This window comes from Gossypium arboreum, chromosome 9, assembly GCF_025698485.1.
Source record: "Gossypium arboreum isolate Shixiya-1 chromosome 9, ASM2569848v2, whole genome shotgun sequence".
In the NCBI taxonomy this organism is placed as follows: domain Eukaryota; kingdom Viridiplantae; phylum Streptophyta; class Magnoliopsida; order Malvales; family Malvaceae; genus Gossypium; species Gossypium arboreum.
In genome coordinates, this window is record NC_069078.1 from 82,823,400 (window position 1) to 82,843,003 (window position 19,604).

A 19,604-nucleotide genomic window follows, 5' to 3' on the forward strand; every position below is an offset into this window, starting at 1 on the left:
GTTACCCGAATTCAGTCTAGTACGCATCGACTCAGCCACGCTCTCACTCAGTGGCTTTAACTCGAACCCAGCCATGGTCATTCGGGCTCTCCACTTCCCAAAAATCTTGCATCTTTTCACACGCTCTCTCCCCTCACACGACACTGAGTTGGCAGTCTTGCGGCACAACCCTTCCTCCACCATTACTCGTTCTGACTTCTCCCTCGGCACGCTCGACTCAATCGAGTCAAATAACGCTCCGTAATATGCAGACGCTTCTCCTACCCACAACACAAACGGCGTCATGTTGGTGTTCATTTCATGTTCGACCAATGTCACCATGCTCGGTGCCAAATATACACATTTGAGGTTATGAGGTTGTTTTTTTAGCAGTAGGAGCATATTAATATTATAAATTTAACATTATGTTTGTTGTAATAGAATAGAATTGTGATATAATAGAAATGTAATAAGTAATTCAACTATTTGGTTTAATGGAATAGAATAAGAATAGTAATAGTATTTGTGTTTGGTTGAACGAAATGATGTTTTATTAGTATAAGGAAAAATTGAAATGACCGAACATCCTTGGTAGAATTTTTGTTAGGTAGATGATTCTTTTATTCTTATTAAATTTTATTAGGATTGTTATTAAAATAATTTAATATAAAATAATATATAATTTAATAATTGTTTTTAATTTTATATTAAATTATATTAAAATATTTCAAATATTTTATTTTTATATTTTGTGAGTCTAAGTTTTAAAGGATTAATTTGAAAATTAGATTTTTTTATTCAATGTTGTACGGAATAGTCCTTCTTTGGTGATACAAAAAATAGCTATTATCGGAAGAGAAGTAATAAGAAAGTAATGGTTATTCATTAAATGAGTATTACGTTCAACCAAATAAAGAAATAATTTACCATTCAATGAATAAAGAGGAATACTATTCCATTTCCTACCAACCAAACATATTGTAAATCTCATTATTTACTAATTTTATTTTGAATTAAATTATCTTTTATAAAGTTCAAATGGACATATAAAATACAAAAACAACCTATTAGGATAAACTATACTAGATATTACTTAATTTTATTTAATTTTTGAAACTTACTAACACCCCATTAACATTTTATAGTTATTACAAAACTGTTACTCCATCATTTGCTGAAATATGTTAATTCTAAAATAAAAGTATTTTCTTTTTTTTAATATTATATTCTCTTTTTTTCATCTTATTTCCCTTTTAGCAAACTGGAGCTGTCATCAATTCCATGACCATCTAAATGCCTCAACTTTAGTATTTTAATAAAAAATTATTTTTATTTTTATATTAATTATTCATAAATGTATTTATTACATTAAATATTTTCCTTTCACGATATGAATGTACCGTAAAATTATACGGCCACGGGACAGTGGCCACACTAACCTATAAATAGCTAACATATAAGGAGGGTGGATCGGTCCTTTAGACTAGATTTCTAGGTCAGATAACATTTTTGGTTTTCGTACATTTTCCTTTTTTGGGTCGAATATTTTTGTACTTGGACGAATTTGTGGATGAAATTTTCATAGAATAATTTATGCACATGTAAACGTGAAGATTTATTTTAATTGTAATTAATTTTGTTTGAGTATAATCAATTTTAAAACTTAACATATGTTGATTATCGTTATTTATTTATTAAATTATTCCTTCTTTGATAATTAATATATACATATTTAATTATTTTAGTGCATATTTATTCAATTATTTACTATTTAATATTTAATATTTAATATTTGGTCGTTATCATTATTTATTGGTTATTGATCAAGTTCATTGCCATTTGAATTTAAATATACATAATTAAGATCATTAAAATCTTCATATTCCATGTACTTTTTGAAATATGAGTTATCTTATTTTCACTTACGATTGAAGTTATAGACCATGTAACATATTAGTAGGATCCAACATTATTTTTTATGCTATACGAAATGAGAATTTTTTTAGAACAATAAATGTCTTTTCAACCACATTTTGAAACCTTGAATGTCTCAAATTAAAGACTTTGCAAGTTATTTATGGTGTTTATCGTGGGATATGGTAAAGTTAGTGTCGACCTTATAATATTTGAGTTTATGGTTAAAGCAATTTGTAACTTTGATTATAAAAACTTATGTAAACTTAAATTGAAGAAATAATTATATTAGGTTATATCAATTTTATAATATTTAAATTGAGAAAAATAAAAAAGATAAAACCTTTATTAAAAAGGTTTTATAAATTTTCCAAAAATTTTATAATATTTCTTCTAAATAATACGCTTTTTCCTATAATTTTATAAAGTTATTTTTATAAATAATTCATGATAAAAAATTATAAGATTTTTTATGAATAAGTATTTTTTTATAATATATAATATGGACACATAAATAAGTTATGTTCATACTCATGGACACATAAATAAGTTATGTTCATACTTATTGACCATAAATTTTTTATAAATAATAAATTATAATATTTTTATAACATGTGTTTTTATAATAAACTTTTTACCATAATTTAGAATTTTTAAGAATTTAAATACTATAATTTTTATTATAACATTATAAAATACACAAATTTATTTTTATGATAAAGTTTTTAGGATTTAGAATATATGTTTTGTTACCATAACCCTCCTAAGCACTGATATGGGTTTATGTTTATAATATAAATTTTATAATTTGTATAAAAATAATTTTTAATATTAGATTTAACTGTAATTACTCCAAGATTCACTCTCCTTTTAAGAATTGAAATGTGTAATTGAGTTGTTCCAATTACACTAAATTTAGTAAGATATATGAATTATAATAATTATTTAAATATGTGACTATTGTGTAATTACACTCAATTTTAATTATTAAATAATATTACTTTAGTTGAGCAAATTACCAATGTTGAGTTAATTGGTTAATATCTAATCTTAGGACAATAAATTTTTTTATATAATATTGGGATAAGTAGGACAAATTAAATTTATATGAAATAAATGTAAGCTTGCATATGAATCAAGCATGAATCAGCGGCATAGCCCTATTGATTAGATTAAAATATAGAAAATTTAGGTTTAGGTATTCAAGTAGTGGAGTATGGTGAAAGTGGGTCCCAGTTGGGTTGAGGTAATTAGGGAGATAGGGCATCCCCACTTTTGAATTGCAATTGCATGGCAGTTAAATGAGTTGAGAGAGTGGCTATTCTCATCAAATTAAGGTTGGTCTCCAATCAAAGCCATTTCAGATTCATTTTGGGAATCATCCACCATCAACCACTTTAATTCGCTTTTCACCTTCTTCATTTCTTTTTGTAACCTTTTTTAAAATCTCTCCATTAATGAGAACCGGGCACAAGAGTAATATCACAATTTTTTGAGGCGTTAGAAATTAAATTGTATAATTTTTATAAGAATTAAAATATATATATTTTTTATCTGCCGAAAACTCTCTCATACGACACATGGAATCTACCTGAAATATTAATGTTGACTTGACAAATATTACCAAAATTTAAAATGGTAAAAGAAAACTTTAAAAAGTTCTAAAATATTATAAACAAGCATAAAAATTACAAAAATAATTTTTTAATTAGATAAAATTGCAAAAAAAGTAAAAATTATAAATTTTATTTAAATTATGATCATTTCAAAAAAAATTAAAACTATAAAATTACAAAATAGTATATAAAATTTTAAATATTACAAATAATATAGAATTGCAAAATAATATAAAACAGTAAAGAATCGGAGGCAATGGTGTTAAGTAATTTTCATACAAAAATTTGACTTAAAATGAATAAGTAACTTATTACGAAATTTAAAAAGTGTTAAAACATTTTTAAAATATATATAGTGTTTTGATAATTGTAAATTAAAAGTTATAAATAACAAAAAAAATGTCATCGGCTATTAACTAAAAGTTATGCCACTTGATTATTAATAAATAGTCATAATTATTGAATAATTATATTTATGGCTAAAGATATAACTATTTATTTGGATAGTTATGTCTCTATGAAGAGATACGAGGTTCCTATAAATATGAATGAAATTTCATTTGTATTAAAAAAAAAATTTCTTTCTATTCACCCTCTATTTTTACATTTCTAGATTATTTTATAAATAATTATTGCAAAAATTCTTTATAGAAATTAATATTCTTGTTATGCTCCACTCAATGTTTAATAGATTATTTTCATCAGTGCAAAACGTCGATAACCACTGGGTTTCACTGTATCCTCAAGGTTTATTTACCAATAACTCTTTTGCACATTAAAATATAGGTGATGAAAATAAAACCTCAAAGAAAATGATATTGATACACATCTTGAAACCTTCATTAATTTCTCTTAAAATATTTTATTTATAAAATAAGTCGATATGGATGATAAGATTGTTTATACGCTAAGATTATTTAATAAACTTTGCAAAGCTGATAAGTTTATCGATAATAAAAATTATGCGGTATAAATTGATAGGAAAAAAAACAACTAATATGTTAAAAGGGAAAAAAGGGAATAATAGATTTTAGATCATTCAACTTAACATCAAATTTTATGTGAGATATATTTTAACATATTAAATTAGTTTAAAATAGAGGTGTTTATGGGTCAAGTTGAATTCGACCAAAACTTAGACTTAATTAGTAGGCCTAAGTTTAACTTAAAAATGACCTTAAACTTTTGTTCAAGCTGTAAATCAAAATGCAGAATCGAGAATTAAAAAAATATTGTATGGTCCTTGAAGCAACGAATACTCTTGCTCATTCGGCAGCCTAAATTGCAAAACAGAGAATTAATGATAAATGAGTCCTACACTCTTTGTAGTTGCCAAGAAAAAGAAAATATAGCATCAAAGCGACAAAAATAACTCACAGCAAGACCAACAACGTCTAGTTAGAAAATCGCAACAGATTGACCCTTTTTGGGTTTAGCAACATTCACGTTGGCACCAAACCACAAGAACAAAAGCAAAACAATCTTTTTATAATATTGATATCTTCATTTTACCACTTCTGGAAATATATATTGAAGCAAACCAAATTTGGTTTAGAGCGGAGAAGGCAATAGAGGAAGCAACAGTGGTGAACATCAATGACAGAGGAAGCAACAGGAAGATGGAAGACGCAAGTCGCAACGTTGATGAGCTGGAGTGGGATGGGTAGTGGCGTTGGAGGTCATTGGTGGAGGTGGTGAGCGGCACTTAGGGGTTTTCTTTTTACGAACTAGAGACTGGGATTAGGGATTGAAAAAGGGAATTAAGGATTAGGATCGGGAAGGGCCAGGAGTCTGGGAATAAGGATAAAAAATTTTAAGTAAAAAAATTTGAGTCGGGTTTGAGTTGAGAAAAATTTGCCCGGAGCTCAACCCATTTTTTAAACGGACTTTAGTTTTAAGCCCAAACTTATTTTTTAAATTTTTATATTTGTTCAAATCTTCGTACATTTCGAGTGGACTTTAAAAAAATAAAGATAGGATTTACAATGTGAATAAACAAAATTCATCTTTTATTTTTATTAAAAAAAAAAAAACCCTCTTCTTGCTTTTAGGTGGTCTTTGTTTAATTCTTGCTCCAGATCTATCGCTTTTATCAAACGAATTGAAAGCCTTGGGTGGTAAAGGTTCGTGTCATATAGTAAGTAAATGGTTGGAAATCTAAAGGAGAAGGACCACATGTTTAGATGGATGGAATATTTATATTTATATAATTTAAAACATCGATCTTATATAGTATGATGGACTCTTGGTCTGTCCTTAACCCAACCACAGTTCTTACATTTTATTATCACTTTCATTCATTCATTGAGTGAAAGCTGAAAGTACATAGGCATCGATTCATGGGCTGTTAATTTATTTGAAGCCGGACCCAACCTATTTTTAATTTAAAAGAGTATTTGTGTGACACAAATTTAAAATAATTTGGTTTGTCTAAGAATAGAAGCAATAAGCAACTTACTTATTTGCCTTCCAAGTATAAGATTTTTTGGGACCATTCTTCACTTCCAAATTAAAAGAAGAGTCTTTTATATTCATCCATTTTCTTACATTATAAGCATAACCAAAACAACACCAATGGAACTTGTATTATAAACTGCCTTCTTCCTCGTTCTCCCTGCATTTCTCACCACATCAATATATCCTTTCATTTACTTCTTCTCTTTTTTTCTATATGAAGTAAATTTGATATAATAAGATGTCTCTGAATAGTTCACTCTGAAATTTGGTAGTGTTGTGGGAGGCAAAATTATGAAGAAAAGAATTAGGGCAAGGATCAGCAAGTTTCTTCTTCCATGTACTGGTACGTACACCAAACCACCATTTCCATTTTCATAATAATCATTCCGGGTGGGATGAAGTAATTTTCATTTTTGAATTTTGAAGCCATTCAGGGTTCAAGCATTTTTCTATACATAATTCTTTAACTCAACCAAACTAGATATTAATTTTACTTGTAAGAATGATTTAGAGTTACTAAACTTGTGATTTTTTAAAACAATTTCTTTTCTGTCTATTTCTACTTATAAATCCTTCTCTAATATAAATTGGAGGAAAATGCTCTTAAAGATAATGTCAAGTTTAGCCAAACTAGTAATTCTATTTTAGCATAATCTTAAATTTAGCCCTCAATATTTATAATTTTATTTATTTTATCATTATTTTTTTGTGTTAAATTTGGCCATTAATATTTTAAAAAGAGTTTTATTGCTTTTTTTAAATGGAAATATTGGTTAAAACATTAATTTCTTAACGTGTTGGTGTGACAATTCACATATACTTTATATTGACATGACACTATTTTTTTATATGCTAACTCAATAAATAATTTTAAAATTAAAAGAATTTTTAAAATAAAAGTTAAAATTATAAAAAATCTTTTATAAAATTAGCATGAAGTACACGTGGATTGCCATGTGTGTGTCATGCTTAAAAATTTAAAGCTTTAGTCAAGATTTCTATTAAAAAATAATTTGACTCTTTTAAAAAGTTAAGAGTCAAATTTAATTTTAAAAAAGAATAACGCTAAATAATAAAAGATGTAAACTTTAAAAACTAAATTTGACATTATGTTTAAAATAAAATAATATTTAAAATTTTACAATTAAATTTTAATTAAAATATATTATTATTTAATTTTAATTCAAAATGTTACTGAAATATTTAATTTTTAAAAAGAATTACAAGTATAACCAAGAAATAGAGTCAAACTGATAGCCAAAGAAATTCAAAAATTATATAAATCTCCACCTTAAAAATTTTTAAATAGAAAGTTATATATATATTTTTTTCCCAGCATCCAGTGGCAACTCTACAATTATTCCGAATAGCATTGATGTTCGTGCAGAATATGCGAATGCCTTCAGGACGGAATCATACAACGAGTTTTGGGCACGTGTTCTTTCAGTATCCCACTTGGATTTTGCCACGTGTATTAGCCCCATGGATTCAACCACTGCAGCTCGCCTTCCTTCTTATCGACTCTTCGCTGAGCATCTATTGGATCCGGACCAACCCTCAGTTACTCGGATCCTTACTTTGACCCAGAACCGACCCAAAACCCGCACTCTTTTAACCGACTATTTTTCCCAAACAGCCAATGCTTCTCTCCTATGTGGCCTCCTACTAAAAGATATCGACCGTACGCGTGTCAAGTACCGTTCTTTTAGGGCCGCCTTTCAAGCCCTCGAGATTGGGAATGAAATTTCGGGTATCCTCGCCTGTTTACTTGAATTCTCTAATTCAACCAACCCCTTTCAATCAACTACTCCATCTTCGAGTAAAGTTGGTGTGATTCAAGCCGGTTGCTGTGAATTGCTAAAACGGCTTGAATCTAGCCGACACAAGGTTCAATCTAAGCTCCAAATAATGAGCAGTTTACAACACGGGTCGGGCCTATTTCTAGTGGCGTTAACGGCTTCACTCACTATAATAGTTGCATCCCATGCTCTAGCATTGCTTGTGGCTGCGCCGGGTCTTGTAGCTGTGTCGCTTGAGCTGGCTTCCACGAGAAGACTTGCAAGGGAGTCGGCTCAGCTGGACGCAGCTGCTAAGGGAACTTATATATTGAATAGAGACCTGGACACAATTAGTCGGCTAGTGGCTCGACTAAATGATGAACTTGAGGACATGTATGCAATGGTTAAGTTTTGGCTTGCGGGTGGAGAAGATCGACTACAAGCCAGTGGAGAAGTGGCGCGCCAACTGAAGAAGAACGATACTAACTTTACTCAACAACTTGATGAATTAGAGGAGCATTTGTATTTGTGTTTCATGACCATAAATAGGGCTAGAAACCTTGTTGTGAAAGAAATTCTGAATCTGGATCCACTTATGACCCGATATTCTGATCCCATCTGACCTTATTTTACTATTACTTAAATAAATAAATAAATTAATCCATCCATCATATTAGTTGATATCTCTTAATTGGTTTTAATTTTCACAAATATTGAAAAAAAAAACTTAATTACCAACTTCGTCACCCACAATTTTAAGTTAGGAATTTTGTTAAGGAATGTTGTCAAATATATTGAAAAAGGATGAACAAATTATATACTTTTAAGGAAGCAAGTTATATATGCTGAGGGATGAAGAATTGGGTGATATGGTGTGGGGTTGCTAACAAGCATTGCATGCATATGTGACGTCCCTCTCCCTCACATTTATTTTCTGAAAGAAGAAAAAGAATGATGTTAATTGATATATATATACACACAATAATGTGCATATGGGTAGAGGAATTTTTGTAGTATAGAACTCTTTATCATTTATGAAGTTTATAATTCATTTTGGATGAAGCCACCCTCCCCACCTACTTTGATAGCTTCAACATGTGGTGTGCCTGTTCGGCTTTGGGCTTGTAGGACCATACCTACACTCAGCCACCGCATTTCTAAAAAATATCCAATTGGTTTCACCCGAACATTAACAAAAGTTGTACCGATATTACTTACACAGCGTTTTAATTCTTCCAAGTTGACCGGAATATTATGTGGAATGCAAAATAAATAAACGATAGGCGTGCGGAGGGATCCATCCGCACTTCACTGCTACAACGATGGATGTGGCTCTATCGGATGCAAATTGACTTATATAAATGTGCTCTTCATTTTTCAGTTATGATTATAAATATGTTGAAAAATCCAAGTATATTAATTTCTCCATCCCTTGTTCCGAGTAATCAAACCAGCAGTAACATTGGAATATTTGATGAGTACATCAAGTTCCATTTTGATTAAATAAATAGATAAGTTTTAATCAATTTAACTGAGCTAGTTTAGTTTAGACAAATGATGAGTAAAATTGTATAAAATCAGCATTATCCTAAAATATTACGAATATAAAATTACCAATATACAAAATAATTTTCGAATTTCAAATAAAAGAATGTAATTTAAAATATTGTATTATTACAAAGAAAATAACATTTCATGGACTAAATCATTATGTTTTGAATGGACTAGGGGAGTGGTGAATCTACCATGCATAAATTGTAACTTTCTAAACCATTAGTAAAAGAGAAAGAATAAAGGTAAACCAATTTTTGTTTTTGGTTGTTTTTAAAAAGTAGGCTTTCCCAAGATCAAAAGGATGTATGAATCATTTGCCTATCACTTTCATCTTATTTACAAAAATAAAATATGGTAATTAATGAAATCTAGGTAAATTTTATAGCTTCTAAAAAGCAATCAATAATATATATTATAGAAGATCGTATATAAAAATTTTAAATTTTAAATTCATTTTTTGAGTTTTAACATTCTTCCTGGTTTCAGATTACTTCCTTAATTATCATCTTAAAATTTTATCACTTTTTCTAACTACCAGACTACTTCCTCAATTATTACTCTGTACTTTTTATTCGTAATTTATCTTTAATTAATATTTTGCCCTATAAACCTTTTGTTACTATTTTAAGTGATTTTATTACTTTATAAAATAATATTTTAATTGATACATATAATTAAACTCGTGCATTGCATAGGATGTAAACTAGTACAAAAATAAAGTTAACTTTTTTCTTGATATTCCAAATGTCTATTTTGTTGTTTATGTTTAGAATTTATAATTCTCAAAAATAAATACATAATGATCTTATTTGGCTCTCTAACTTTATATAAAAAATCGTTTTAGGCCTCCATTTTAATTTTTTGTCTCTTTTAACCCTTAAACTTGCGTTATTTGTCAAATTAAGCCAAAATAAATAAAAAAATTAACATATGTTAAGTTTATTGTAGCCAAGTTAGCATTCATCTAACAGTTCACATGTATACCAAGTTAGTAATTAATTAATTTTCTAAAAAGTAAAAATATTTTATATTTTTAAAATATTTTATATTTTTAAAATAATTTTAATTTTTAAAAATAATTTTCATAATTATTGAGTATTAAAAAATAAATTAATTATTGACATGACATACACATAAATTACCACGTATATACGCATCAATAAAGTTAACAATTGTTAACTTTTTATTCATTTTAGGGTGATTTAATAAATAACAAAAATTAAAAAATTAAAAAGATAAAAATTAAATCAATAACTAAAATATATTTTTTTTTTATAAAATTACATAACCAAATAAGTCATTATACGAAAAATGAAAAAAGAAAGGAAGAAAAAAGTAAATGAAGGGGAAAAGGTGGAATGAAAGAACCAAAAGATAAAGGGACCCATTTTTCGAACAAGTTATAAGCACACGTGCGCAGCTTTGACAAACACGAGTTTCACTTATCTTGTTCCGAAGTAAAAAAAAAAAATGAAATAGAAAAAGAAAATAGTGGAACTTGGTGGCTTTTGCACGTGGAATTATTTTATATGTTTAGAAACACATTGAGTTGGAGCTTCAGGATTATATAGGTAGTAAAATTGAGAGTATAAATTATGTATATTAGCAATCATATCAAAGTGATGTTTAACTTATTGGTTAGAGAAATAATCTGAATTAAAAGAAAATCAAAGTGATGTTTTGGTTAATGGGATGGCCCACGAGAACCAGGAGACTGCATTGCAGTCACGAGACTCTTGCATGCATGGGATGATGGGCTGCTCACTTCATTACAATCACGAGTTTCTCACGCCCTTCTCTCAATTCCCATTATAATTAATTAATCTTTATTTATATGAGTTTGGATAAATTTAATACTATTTTAATATGTTTGTGTATTTATATTATGTTGAGTGAAAAATAATTTTATATTTTTTAAAAAATTATTTAATAATAAATATAGGTAGAATGATAATGAATTTATATTTTAATATTATTAAATATATGTTCAATTTTAGGTTTATAATTCTTAATTCTTTCATCTAAAGATAATATAAGAGTCATAATCATAATAATATCAATTATAATTTAAAAGTAGAGGTATTTTTATAATTTCATAATTAAATTTGTGATCTGGCTAAGAGTAACTTCAATTGAATAAAATATTTAAATTATAAAAATAGATTTTATAATAAATGTAAATGAAGTGATAACAAACTTGTATTACAGTATTATCGAATACATGTTTAATCATTGGATTTATAATTTGTAATTTGTAATTTTTTATTTAAAAATAATGTAATAGTGCCGTTATGGTAATATTAATTATAATTTTAAAAGGTTATTTTATAATTTTATAATTAAATTTAGTAAAATGTGATTAAATATAAGTATGATATTAGATTAGATATTTATTATTTTATAATGATTTCATATTTGATATTTGTAGTTAATTTTCTCTAATTTTTTTAATAAAGAAGGTAATTGAAGTTAAAATTAATTTAAAAATTTTAAAGAGATTAAATTGAAAATGATTGGATCATAGACATATTGCCCATAGAACAGAGCAGTGATGTTGGATTCATTAATAAAAACTATACGTTAATGCAGGTAGCAATGAATGAGAAAAACAATAAAAAGAAAAACTAAGCTCGTGGGTCCCAACCTTCCTATAAGATGACGTGGCGATAACTCGGTGCAAAATGGATTAATACTGGAAGATAATGACTGGAGGGCAACTGAACCGTAAGAGTAAGGCCAATAGAGAAAGAGAGAGAGAGAGAGCTGATCTATGAATCTATTTTCTTATATGAAAATATGAATTGATTTAAACAAAAATAATAAGAAAATCTCGAAATTTTAATTTCTTTTATTCCCACTCCCGTAGTCTTCAGGTCGTTTTTGAGATTTGAATTTCGAGAGATTCAGAGTTACATGAAGCTGACGTTCTTAACGTTAGAAATCGAAGATGAGAAACGTAAGCGACAGCGTCCAGACCGTCAACGCCGCGGCCACAGCAATCGTCTCCGCCGACTCCAGAGTCCAGCCTTCAACCGTTCAGGTAACATGTTTATGAATGTATATTGTTTTAAATATATGAATCTTAACCTTCACTTTTGTCAGTAATAGTTTTTTAAAGTTGGTTTTTGCTATTTCTAAACGCTGCCTTGTTTGTTTTGTGCTTGTTTCCTGGTACCCAAAAAATCACCGGAAAAATTCGGGATTTTGAGATTACTGGAGGTCTCTTTGGATTAAGTTTTCTCTAGGGGAGAGTGAACAGAAAAGTGGAGTTTCGCAAATTTTGTTGGTGTTGCTCTTTGCTTGCTCTATTGATGTTGAAACGTCTGATATTCTTTTTCGTGATTTATTCTCAGTATTGAACTTTGTTGCTTTTATTTCTTTCTTCTCTTTTTGGTTGCTGAGAAATTGAGGGAAAAGTGATTTTACTATGTTTTTGTCTTAGCAGGCAATTCAGTTTGCTGAACTAGTCTCTGTCAAGGTCCATTTCTCTTTGTGGTTTTTCATACAAAGAAAAAAAAACCCCTTAATATTGGAATTCTGATTATATATGCTTTTAAAGCGAGACTTGATTTTTTAGAAAGTTAGGTGTTATTTTTTTAAAGTTTTCAAGGAAATGAAAGGAAAATTTTTATTCTAGAGTCTGGTAGATGCTATTGGATCTGAAGTATACTCTTTTTTATTTTTCATTTTCCCTTTTAACCTATAGGTTTATTTCTTTCTAGACTTGAAAATTGATATTGTTGATATAGTGTGGATCACGGTATTCTCCAAATTGTCTCCCCACAGCAGCATGAGAATTGATACTTAAACATTGGTTGATTTAAATTTACAATTCATGATTGTTGTAATACGTTCCTTGAGGGAGATGAGGCGTAGAGACTGAAGATTATATGCATCTGGCTCTTCATTTGATCCTTTGCTCCCATCTTATTTTAGCAGTTTATTGCTCCTTATATAGGTTCTTGAGGATGAAAAACTTAATTCCCCTATGTAGTACTGATTCACACTCTATTGTTTAACTACAGAAGAAAAGATGGGGAAGCTGCTGGAGTTTTTACTGGTGTTTTGGATCTCACAGAAGCAGTAAGCGAATAGGTCATGCTGTTCTTGTCCCCGAAGCATTGGTACCTGGAGTTGCAGTTGTAGCTGCACAAAATGCAAGTAATCCAACTGGCATTCTATTGCCCTTTATTGCCCCTCCCTCATCTCCTGCATCATTTCTCCTATCAGATCCTCCTTCTGCCACCCAGTCGCCTGCTGGATTGCTATCCCTAGCATCGCTTTCAGTTAATGCCTACTCCCCCCGTGGACCTGCATCTATTTTTGCCATTGGCCCTTATGCACATGAAACCCAGTTAGTCACGCCACCTGTATTCTCTGCCTTGGCAACTGAACCATCTACTGCTCCTTTTACACCCCCTCCCGAATCAGTTCAAGTGACCACACCTTCATCCCCTGAAGTACCATTTGCTAAATTGCTGACATCTTCATTGGAGCGTGCTCAGAGAAACAGTGGGATCAATCAGAAATTTGGGTTATCCCATTACGAATTTCAGTCTCATCAAATATACCCTGTGTCGCCTGGTGGTAATCTCATATCACCTGGGTCTGTAATCTCTAATTCTGGCACTTCCTCTCCATTTCCTGATAGACGTCCCATCCTTGAGTTGCGCATAGCGGAGGCTCCTAAAATCTTAGGCTTTGAACATTTTACTACTGGCAAATGGGGTTCAAGGCTAGGCTCTGGATCATTAACTCCAGATGGACTGGGGCAAGGTCCAAGACTGGGTTCTGGATGTATGACTCCAGATGGTATGGGGTTGGATTCAGGATCATGGACACCTGATGGTTTGCCTCCTTCCTCACGAGACATTTTTGTTTTGGAGAGTCAGATTTCTGAGGTAGCGTTGTTTTCAAATACAGAGAATGGACCTAAAAATGATGAAACTATAGTTGACCACAGGGTCTCTTTTGAGTTGAGTGGTGAAGATATTGCACGCTATCTTGACAGCAAGTCATTTATATCAAATAGAACCAAGTCAGAATGTCCGAAGGACTTGGTTGCAGAGGGCAGGATAGATAGAGATGGAATGAAAAAAGATCTAGAAAGTTCTTGTAAGTTGTTTAGCAGGGAAACTTCCAATGAAACGGTTGAAAAAGCTTCAGGAGAATCTGAAGAGGAGCATTGTTATCAAAAGCATCGTTCTGTTACACTTGGGTCAATTAAAGAGTTCAATTTTGACAGTACAAAAGGAGAAGCTTCTGATAAGCCTAGCATCAGGTCCGAGTGGTGGGCCAATGAAAAAGTTGCTGGAAAGGAAGTTAAGCCTGGTAACAACTGGTCTTTCTTTCCTATGTTGCAGTCATAGGTGAGCTGATACTGAAACCATGTGAACTTAGTTTCACCTGGATGCATAAACTATGTCATTCGGTTGTTTGCTTAATTTAGATGGTGGAGTGAAGACCAGGTTTCAGAGTTCAGAGAACCTTTATTCCCAATGGCCTGAAAGATTATACAATGAAAAGTTCCAAGGCATCAACAGTATGGGTACTGATAGAGCATTCTTTTAATACTTCCTTACCTGATGTTACACCAAAAAAATTGAACAGTATTCACATACATGGTATTGTGTTTTATTGCTATTATTTCTTTAGAGTTGTGACAGTAAGGATACTTTTTTTTCTTCTTGGTAGCAATCTTCAGTTCATTTGATGATATATTTACGGTTAGTTTCTTGGTCTTTTTAGGTACTTACAATGCTTCAGCATCCTTTCAACAACATTTGGTCATACATTTCAGTTTGCTAGTTCATTCGTTCATTCTTTCATTTTCTTTTAAGAGATTTGCTAGTTCATTCTTATTCTTTCGGATTTCTTTTTCCAGCCACAGTCAGAAACTTGTGCTATGTTATTAACCATGCTCAGGCGTGTATAATGGGTTGAGTTAGTCTCAAGTTGCAGCAAAAGAAGGAATTTTAACATCTGAATCCAGAATTAACCAAATAGCTTGCACCCGAAGCAGTCTGTTATCAACAATGTAAGCACAAAACAACAAATATATGTAATATTGTTCCTCGAATAAATACTCTCTTTTTTCTAAAAAGTTTGACAGGAAGATCAACTTAGTACTTGAGATGAATATATATATATATATTTGATTCAGGGACGGTAGGTATCGGCTATTTTGCTCATTCAACAATCTTAATGCTGAAATCCCATAATTTCTTGGCCAATTTAACATCCCTTCCATGTTCACTTGCTTGGTCTATATTACTGTTCTTGAAATATTGACCACTTTTACCCTTCACTTCTGGATGCATTGTGGCAGTTCCCTGTAATCAGATAAAAGGACAAATATATAATGAGAAAATATGTTCTAATATTCTATATAACTCGAACTTTTCATATATATGTATTAAAAAATAATCATATTTGACAGACTTTTGAACATTACTATAGAGTATGGTTTTCCGCGACGGGCATATTCTTGTATTTTATGGGAAAAAAATGGGGCCGATGATGATATAAGTAACAGGATATGCAGTTAGAAAAGATGTTTACCTGCTGGACATTTTAAAATGCAACCCTACTACTATCAAGGGCAAAAACTATATGTAAAATGCATGCATGCTTGCATTGGCGAATCTTAGATGTTTAAGTCCATATTTAACCAATAAATTATAGTCATACACCTGAATAATTACCACCAAAAACATCCATATACCGGAAAAGATTGGTGGAAACTCCTCCTGAATGAAGTGCATTTGCTGACTGCTGTTATATTCACTCCATCCTCCTGCTCGTTGACACCAACCACCATCATTTATGCCAAATTCAGTTAGCACAGACATTAATTTCTATTGAGTACTTAGAATGAACGTAACTGGCAGAGATATAACATGATTTATATCAACATACAAATTAACATCTCTGATAAAGAAAAGGGCTTCAAGTTCAACAACTAAGACTTGGGTGACAGGCGATGTCCGAGTTTCAACTTCGCCCTCCACATTGCCCTCGTGGAACTTGGAAGTCAGGTGCTCCCAAGACACATACCCGATAAAGTACTTTGATTTACATAGAGCCAGGCACTACAACTTCACCCATTTAGTGCAAAAGATTGGCTTTCAAAAGAACGACATTGCAAGTAATGGGTACAAATTCATTTAAAGCCAAGATATGATATTGACTAAATTTTGCAATTGAAATAAAAGGAAGTCATTCTAATGTTTATAATTGATTAATGGTGTGTAATCACCAGAAACTTTTACCACTGATTAAAATAATCTCCTCGCTACTGAAAGTGATTGCACACGTTTAGCTGTCTTGCGAGTTCATTAGCATGAAGAAAGTGTAGTAAGGGCATTACTCAAATGCATTACAGTCAGAGATCATCCGTTTTCCATTCTAGAGTTGTGTGTTGATGCTTCAATGTAAGTACTGTAACTAAAATACCATTCAGATCACTTTTCTGCCAACATACCTATGTGGTTGGTGGCAAACAGTAGTTCTATTTTGTCCTTTGAAAGGGTGAAAGGAATCCCTATAATTCTTGCATTATTACTGACGAAAACACAAACACAAAATCATCCTCTTGTTGTCTGATTCCCTTGTTAGCATGCCCGAAGAGAAGCCATATGAAAAACATACAAGGAGTTGGAGATTGGTAACACAAGTAACACATCCATGCACAGAGATTACTATTACACTTATCATCTTCGGCTGGCAAATTATGATTATTATTTTTCCCCTATTTTAGTTTGCTTACAGAAGGAGATTTAGTGGAGGATCCAACAAGCTAAAATCTGATTCAAATTTTCTCACGGATGCCATTGATATAAGGTCTAGCTCCATTGCATCAACTTTAGCTATGGGGAATTTCCTTGACAATTTGCATCTTTGATATCTCTAGCGGCAACAATGTTTCTGACCCCCATTATTACATGAACACCACGCAGAGCTAGAACTCGTGTAGTTTCAATGTCAATATATATCACTGGATGCTCTTATAATCATGGATTTCAACAAGGAGAAAAAGGTGGTGAATATAGGAGTGTCGGTTCAGCATGACAAGTGAAGAGTCGGAGTTCAAGTGTTAAAAGAAGAGGAAGAAGAAATAGAGAGAGAAAAGAATATCTTTAGTCCCTTGTGCTTTGCAGCATATATAAGGAATCATCCATTGTCTTGTAGTTTCACGTAATTAACAGTACGGGAGTATGCATAATCATGATGTACTTAATGTCGTTACATGTTAATTATCACCATATGATAGAAATAATATTTACTTTTGGAAAATTCAAATACTAAAAAAACAACGCCCATAGGGATTGTATTTGCATCCATATGATTTTTAACTCGAGCTCCCTTGTGCACCATCTACGTGCATTTTTATTTTTGGTTTTATACTTTTTGAGTTAATGGTTTGAAAGTGAGATTCGGGCTTACCATGTAGCATTTGCTTATCCTTCTGTTGTTCACGGTGCTAGGTTTGATTTTTAAATTAAGAATTTTATTTATTAATTTACAAATATAACTATAAATTTTAGTAAAATATAATAAGTATATTCCCAAACCGACCCAAAATCTTATCTAAATCCATATTTTTTAGACTCGTACTTCTGTCCAAACAGCCGAACACACAGGGTCTTGATTATAGTTTTATTATCGAAGAGAGAGGGATGATGGGTTAATATCTGCCCTTCTGTCACTGTTAATTAGGAGTTTGATGCTTTTAGCATGAGTGGATTAGGCCGAAATGATGCAAGAACGTAGAGTAGACAGAATGGACCCAACCTACTTCTAACTCACTACTTAGGGCAGGCTAGGGAATATGATCCATCCAAGAATCGTGACAAGGGCATCACTCATTCTACCAACTGTTGGACTAGAGAACACTTTGGGATATGGAGTGGCTTCAAATGTTAGATTGCACATGTATGAATAAACGTTAGAAACCTCAACCAGAAACCTCAACCATAAGATCAAAATTACAGAGACACATTATATAGAAGGATTAAAATTACATAAACCAAACCAGACCAATTTAACTTTAGTGGGAAGATATGAAATGAGAACATTTCATTTCAACTACTCTACTATCGTATTCAGTCTTTGACCTTAGTTTCAGAGTAATACATCTTAAAAGCTTTAGGTAGATAAACAGGCAACAAGAACCCAAACAGATTGAAGCACCAAAACCCCATATTAGCCAAAGCCAGCACTCTTCCTACGTAAACTCTCTTACCAGATCCCGCATACTCGTTATCCACCTTTGTAAACTCACACCTCAACCAGTCTACCAGACTGAAAATCCTCCTCGTATTGTAAAATACCGGAACATAAACCCGAACCGGAATCGAAAACCTGTCTGAAAACGCCACTCCTTCCATGAAAACTTGACTTGACAAAAGAAATACATGCGGCGCCGCGGCCTTTATCCCTTGTTTATCGCCCTCCAGGATCCCGTGAAAGATGTACGCCACCGGGAGATAAAGCCCAATAATGGCACCCACCGTCACGTACAACCCAAGGATCTTGTTCCTTGGATCGAAAACCAAGGAATTTGGTGGAGAGATTTTCCTAGGGAAGGCAACTTTGAGAAGCAAGTACATGTAGAAGATAGAAAATACCACAAAGGCGAAGTCTTCGAGACCGACCATGCCGCTCGCCGCCACGATGATCATAACGGCAAGACAATTGAGTTGCCTGAGGGTGAGAAATCGAGTCGGTTTAAGAGGATTGGGGTGGGATGATTTTTCATGGCCTTGAATTCCTTCATTTGGTAGGCTTATATCATTGCAGGTTGGGCCAACCCCTCCTGACATTTTTTTTTTCTTTCTCAGATGTGATGACGAACAGTAGCAGGTTTGTTTATCTTTCCTCTAGCAAAGAAAGAAAGTGAAAGAAATACTGTATGAAGATTTTTCCTGGAAAAGTTATAGTGCAGAGGAAAGTGAGAGAAAAGGCTTGGATGGGGTAAGTTAAGGAAGGGAGAAATAGAATTTTGGAGAGGAGGTGATAGGAGGGTTGAGGTAATGAAGATGGACATGTAGCAGCCGTGGAAGAGTTCCAGGTGGACTTTGTACGGAAACCGAGGCTTGGAATTGGAAATGGGACTTATGTCGTTTAATAGAAATTGGGAATTGATTAAATAATAATTAAATTTGCAACTTTAATCTTTATCCATTGAATACTGTTTTTCTTTTGAAAAGAAAAAAGATAGTTTGTTGTTGTGCCAACAAAATGTGTATTTTGTTATGTTATTAGTTAAAGAATAGTGACTTCAATCTATATGGAACTCAAGCTG

The 19,604-nt window shown here is 31.6% G+C and overlaps 4 protein-coding genes across 4 annotated transcripts; 2 read left to right on the forward strand and 2 right to left on the reverse strand.

Annotated features, from left to right (window-relative positions):
• Positions 1 to 6,073: 6,073 nt before the first annotated feature.
• On the forward strand, positions 6,074 to 8,420 carry LOC108478902 (UPF0496 protein At3g49070). Its single transcript, XM_017781357.2, has 2 exons — positions 6,074 to 6,309; positions 7,303 to 8,420. Exons 1-2 carry the CDS (start codon positions 6,258 to 6,260, stop codon positions 8,364 to 8,366), a joined length of 1,116 nt encoding a protein of 371 aa, XP_017636846.1. The 5' UTR covers positions 6,074 to 6,257; the 3' UTR covers positions 8,367 to 8,420.
• A 3,480-nt stretch (positions 8,421 to 11,900) lies between these two features.
• LOC108476750 (uncharacterized) lies at positions 11,901 to 15,401 on the forward strand. Its single transcript, XM_017779054.2, has 2 exons — positions 11,901 to 12,338; positions 13,324 to 15,401. Exons 1-2 carry the CDS (start codon positions 12,246 to 12,248, stop codon positions 14,665 to 14,667), a joined length of 1,437 nt encoding a protein of 478 aa, XP_017634543.1. The 5' UTR covers positions 11,901 to 12,245; the 3' UTR covers positions 14,668 to 15,401.
• Positions 15,293 to 16,210, reverse strand: LOC108477991 (short-chain dehydrogenase TIC 32, chloroplastic-like). Its single transcript, XM_053018756.1, has 2 exons — positions 16,023 to 16,210; positions 15,293 to 15,630 (listed from the first exon to the last, which is right to left on the reverse strand). Exons 1-2 carry the CDS (start codon positions 16,119 to 16,121, stop codon positions 15,487 to 15,489), a joined length of 243 nt encoding a protein of 80 aa, XP_052874716.1. The 5' UTR covers positions 16,122 to 16,210; the 3' UTR covers positions 15,293 to 15,486.
• Positions 16,211 to 18,245: 2,035 nt separating this feature from the next.
• Positions 18,246 to 19,345, reverse strand: LOC108478269 (uncharacterized). The gene has a single exon (XM_017780707.2). It carries the CDS (start codon positions 19,120 to 19,122, stop codon positions 18,403 to 18,405), a length of 720 nt encoding a protein of 239 aa, XP_017636196.1. The 5' UTR covers positions 19,123 to 19,345; the 3' UTR covers positions 18,246 to 18,402.
• Between the last annotated feature and the right edge of the window lie 259 nt (positions 19,346 to 19,604).

Coding starts and splice junctions, on each gene's coding strand:
- LOC108476750 (XM_017779054.2), top strand. CDS start 12,246: ATGAGAAACGTAAGCGACAGCGTCCAGACCGTCAACGCCGCGGCCACA. Junction 12,339..13,323: donor TCCAGCCTTCAACCGTTCAG/GTAACATGTTTA, acceptor GTTTAACTACAG/AAGAAAAGATGGGGAAGCTG.
- LOC108478269 (XM_017780707.2), bottom strand. CDS start 19,122: ATGTCAGGAGGGGTTGGCCCAACCTGCAATGATATAAGCCTACCAAAT.
- LOC108477991 (XM_053018756.1), bottom strand. CDS start 16,121: ATGATGGTGGTTGGTGTCAACGAGCAGGAGGATGGAGTGAATATAACA. Junction 15,631..16,022: donor GTTTCCACCAATCTTTTCCG/GTATATGGATGT, acceptor ATCTGATTACAG/GGAACTGCCACAATGCATCC.
- LOC108478902 (XM_017781357.2), top strand. CDS start 6,258: ATGAAGAAAAGAATTAGGGCAAGGATCAGCAAGTTTCTTCTTCCATGT. Junction 6,310..7,302: donor GTTTCTTCTTCCATGTACTG/GTACGTACACCA, acceptor TTTTTTTCCCAG/CATCCAGTGGCAACTCTACA.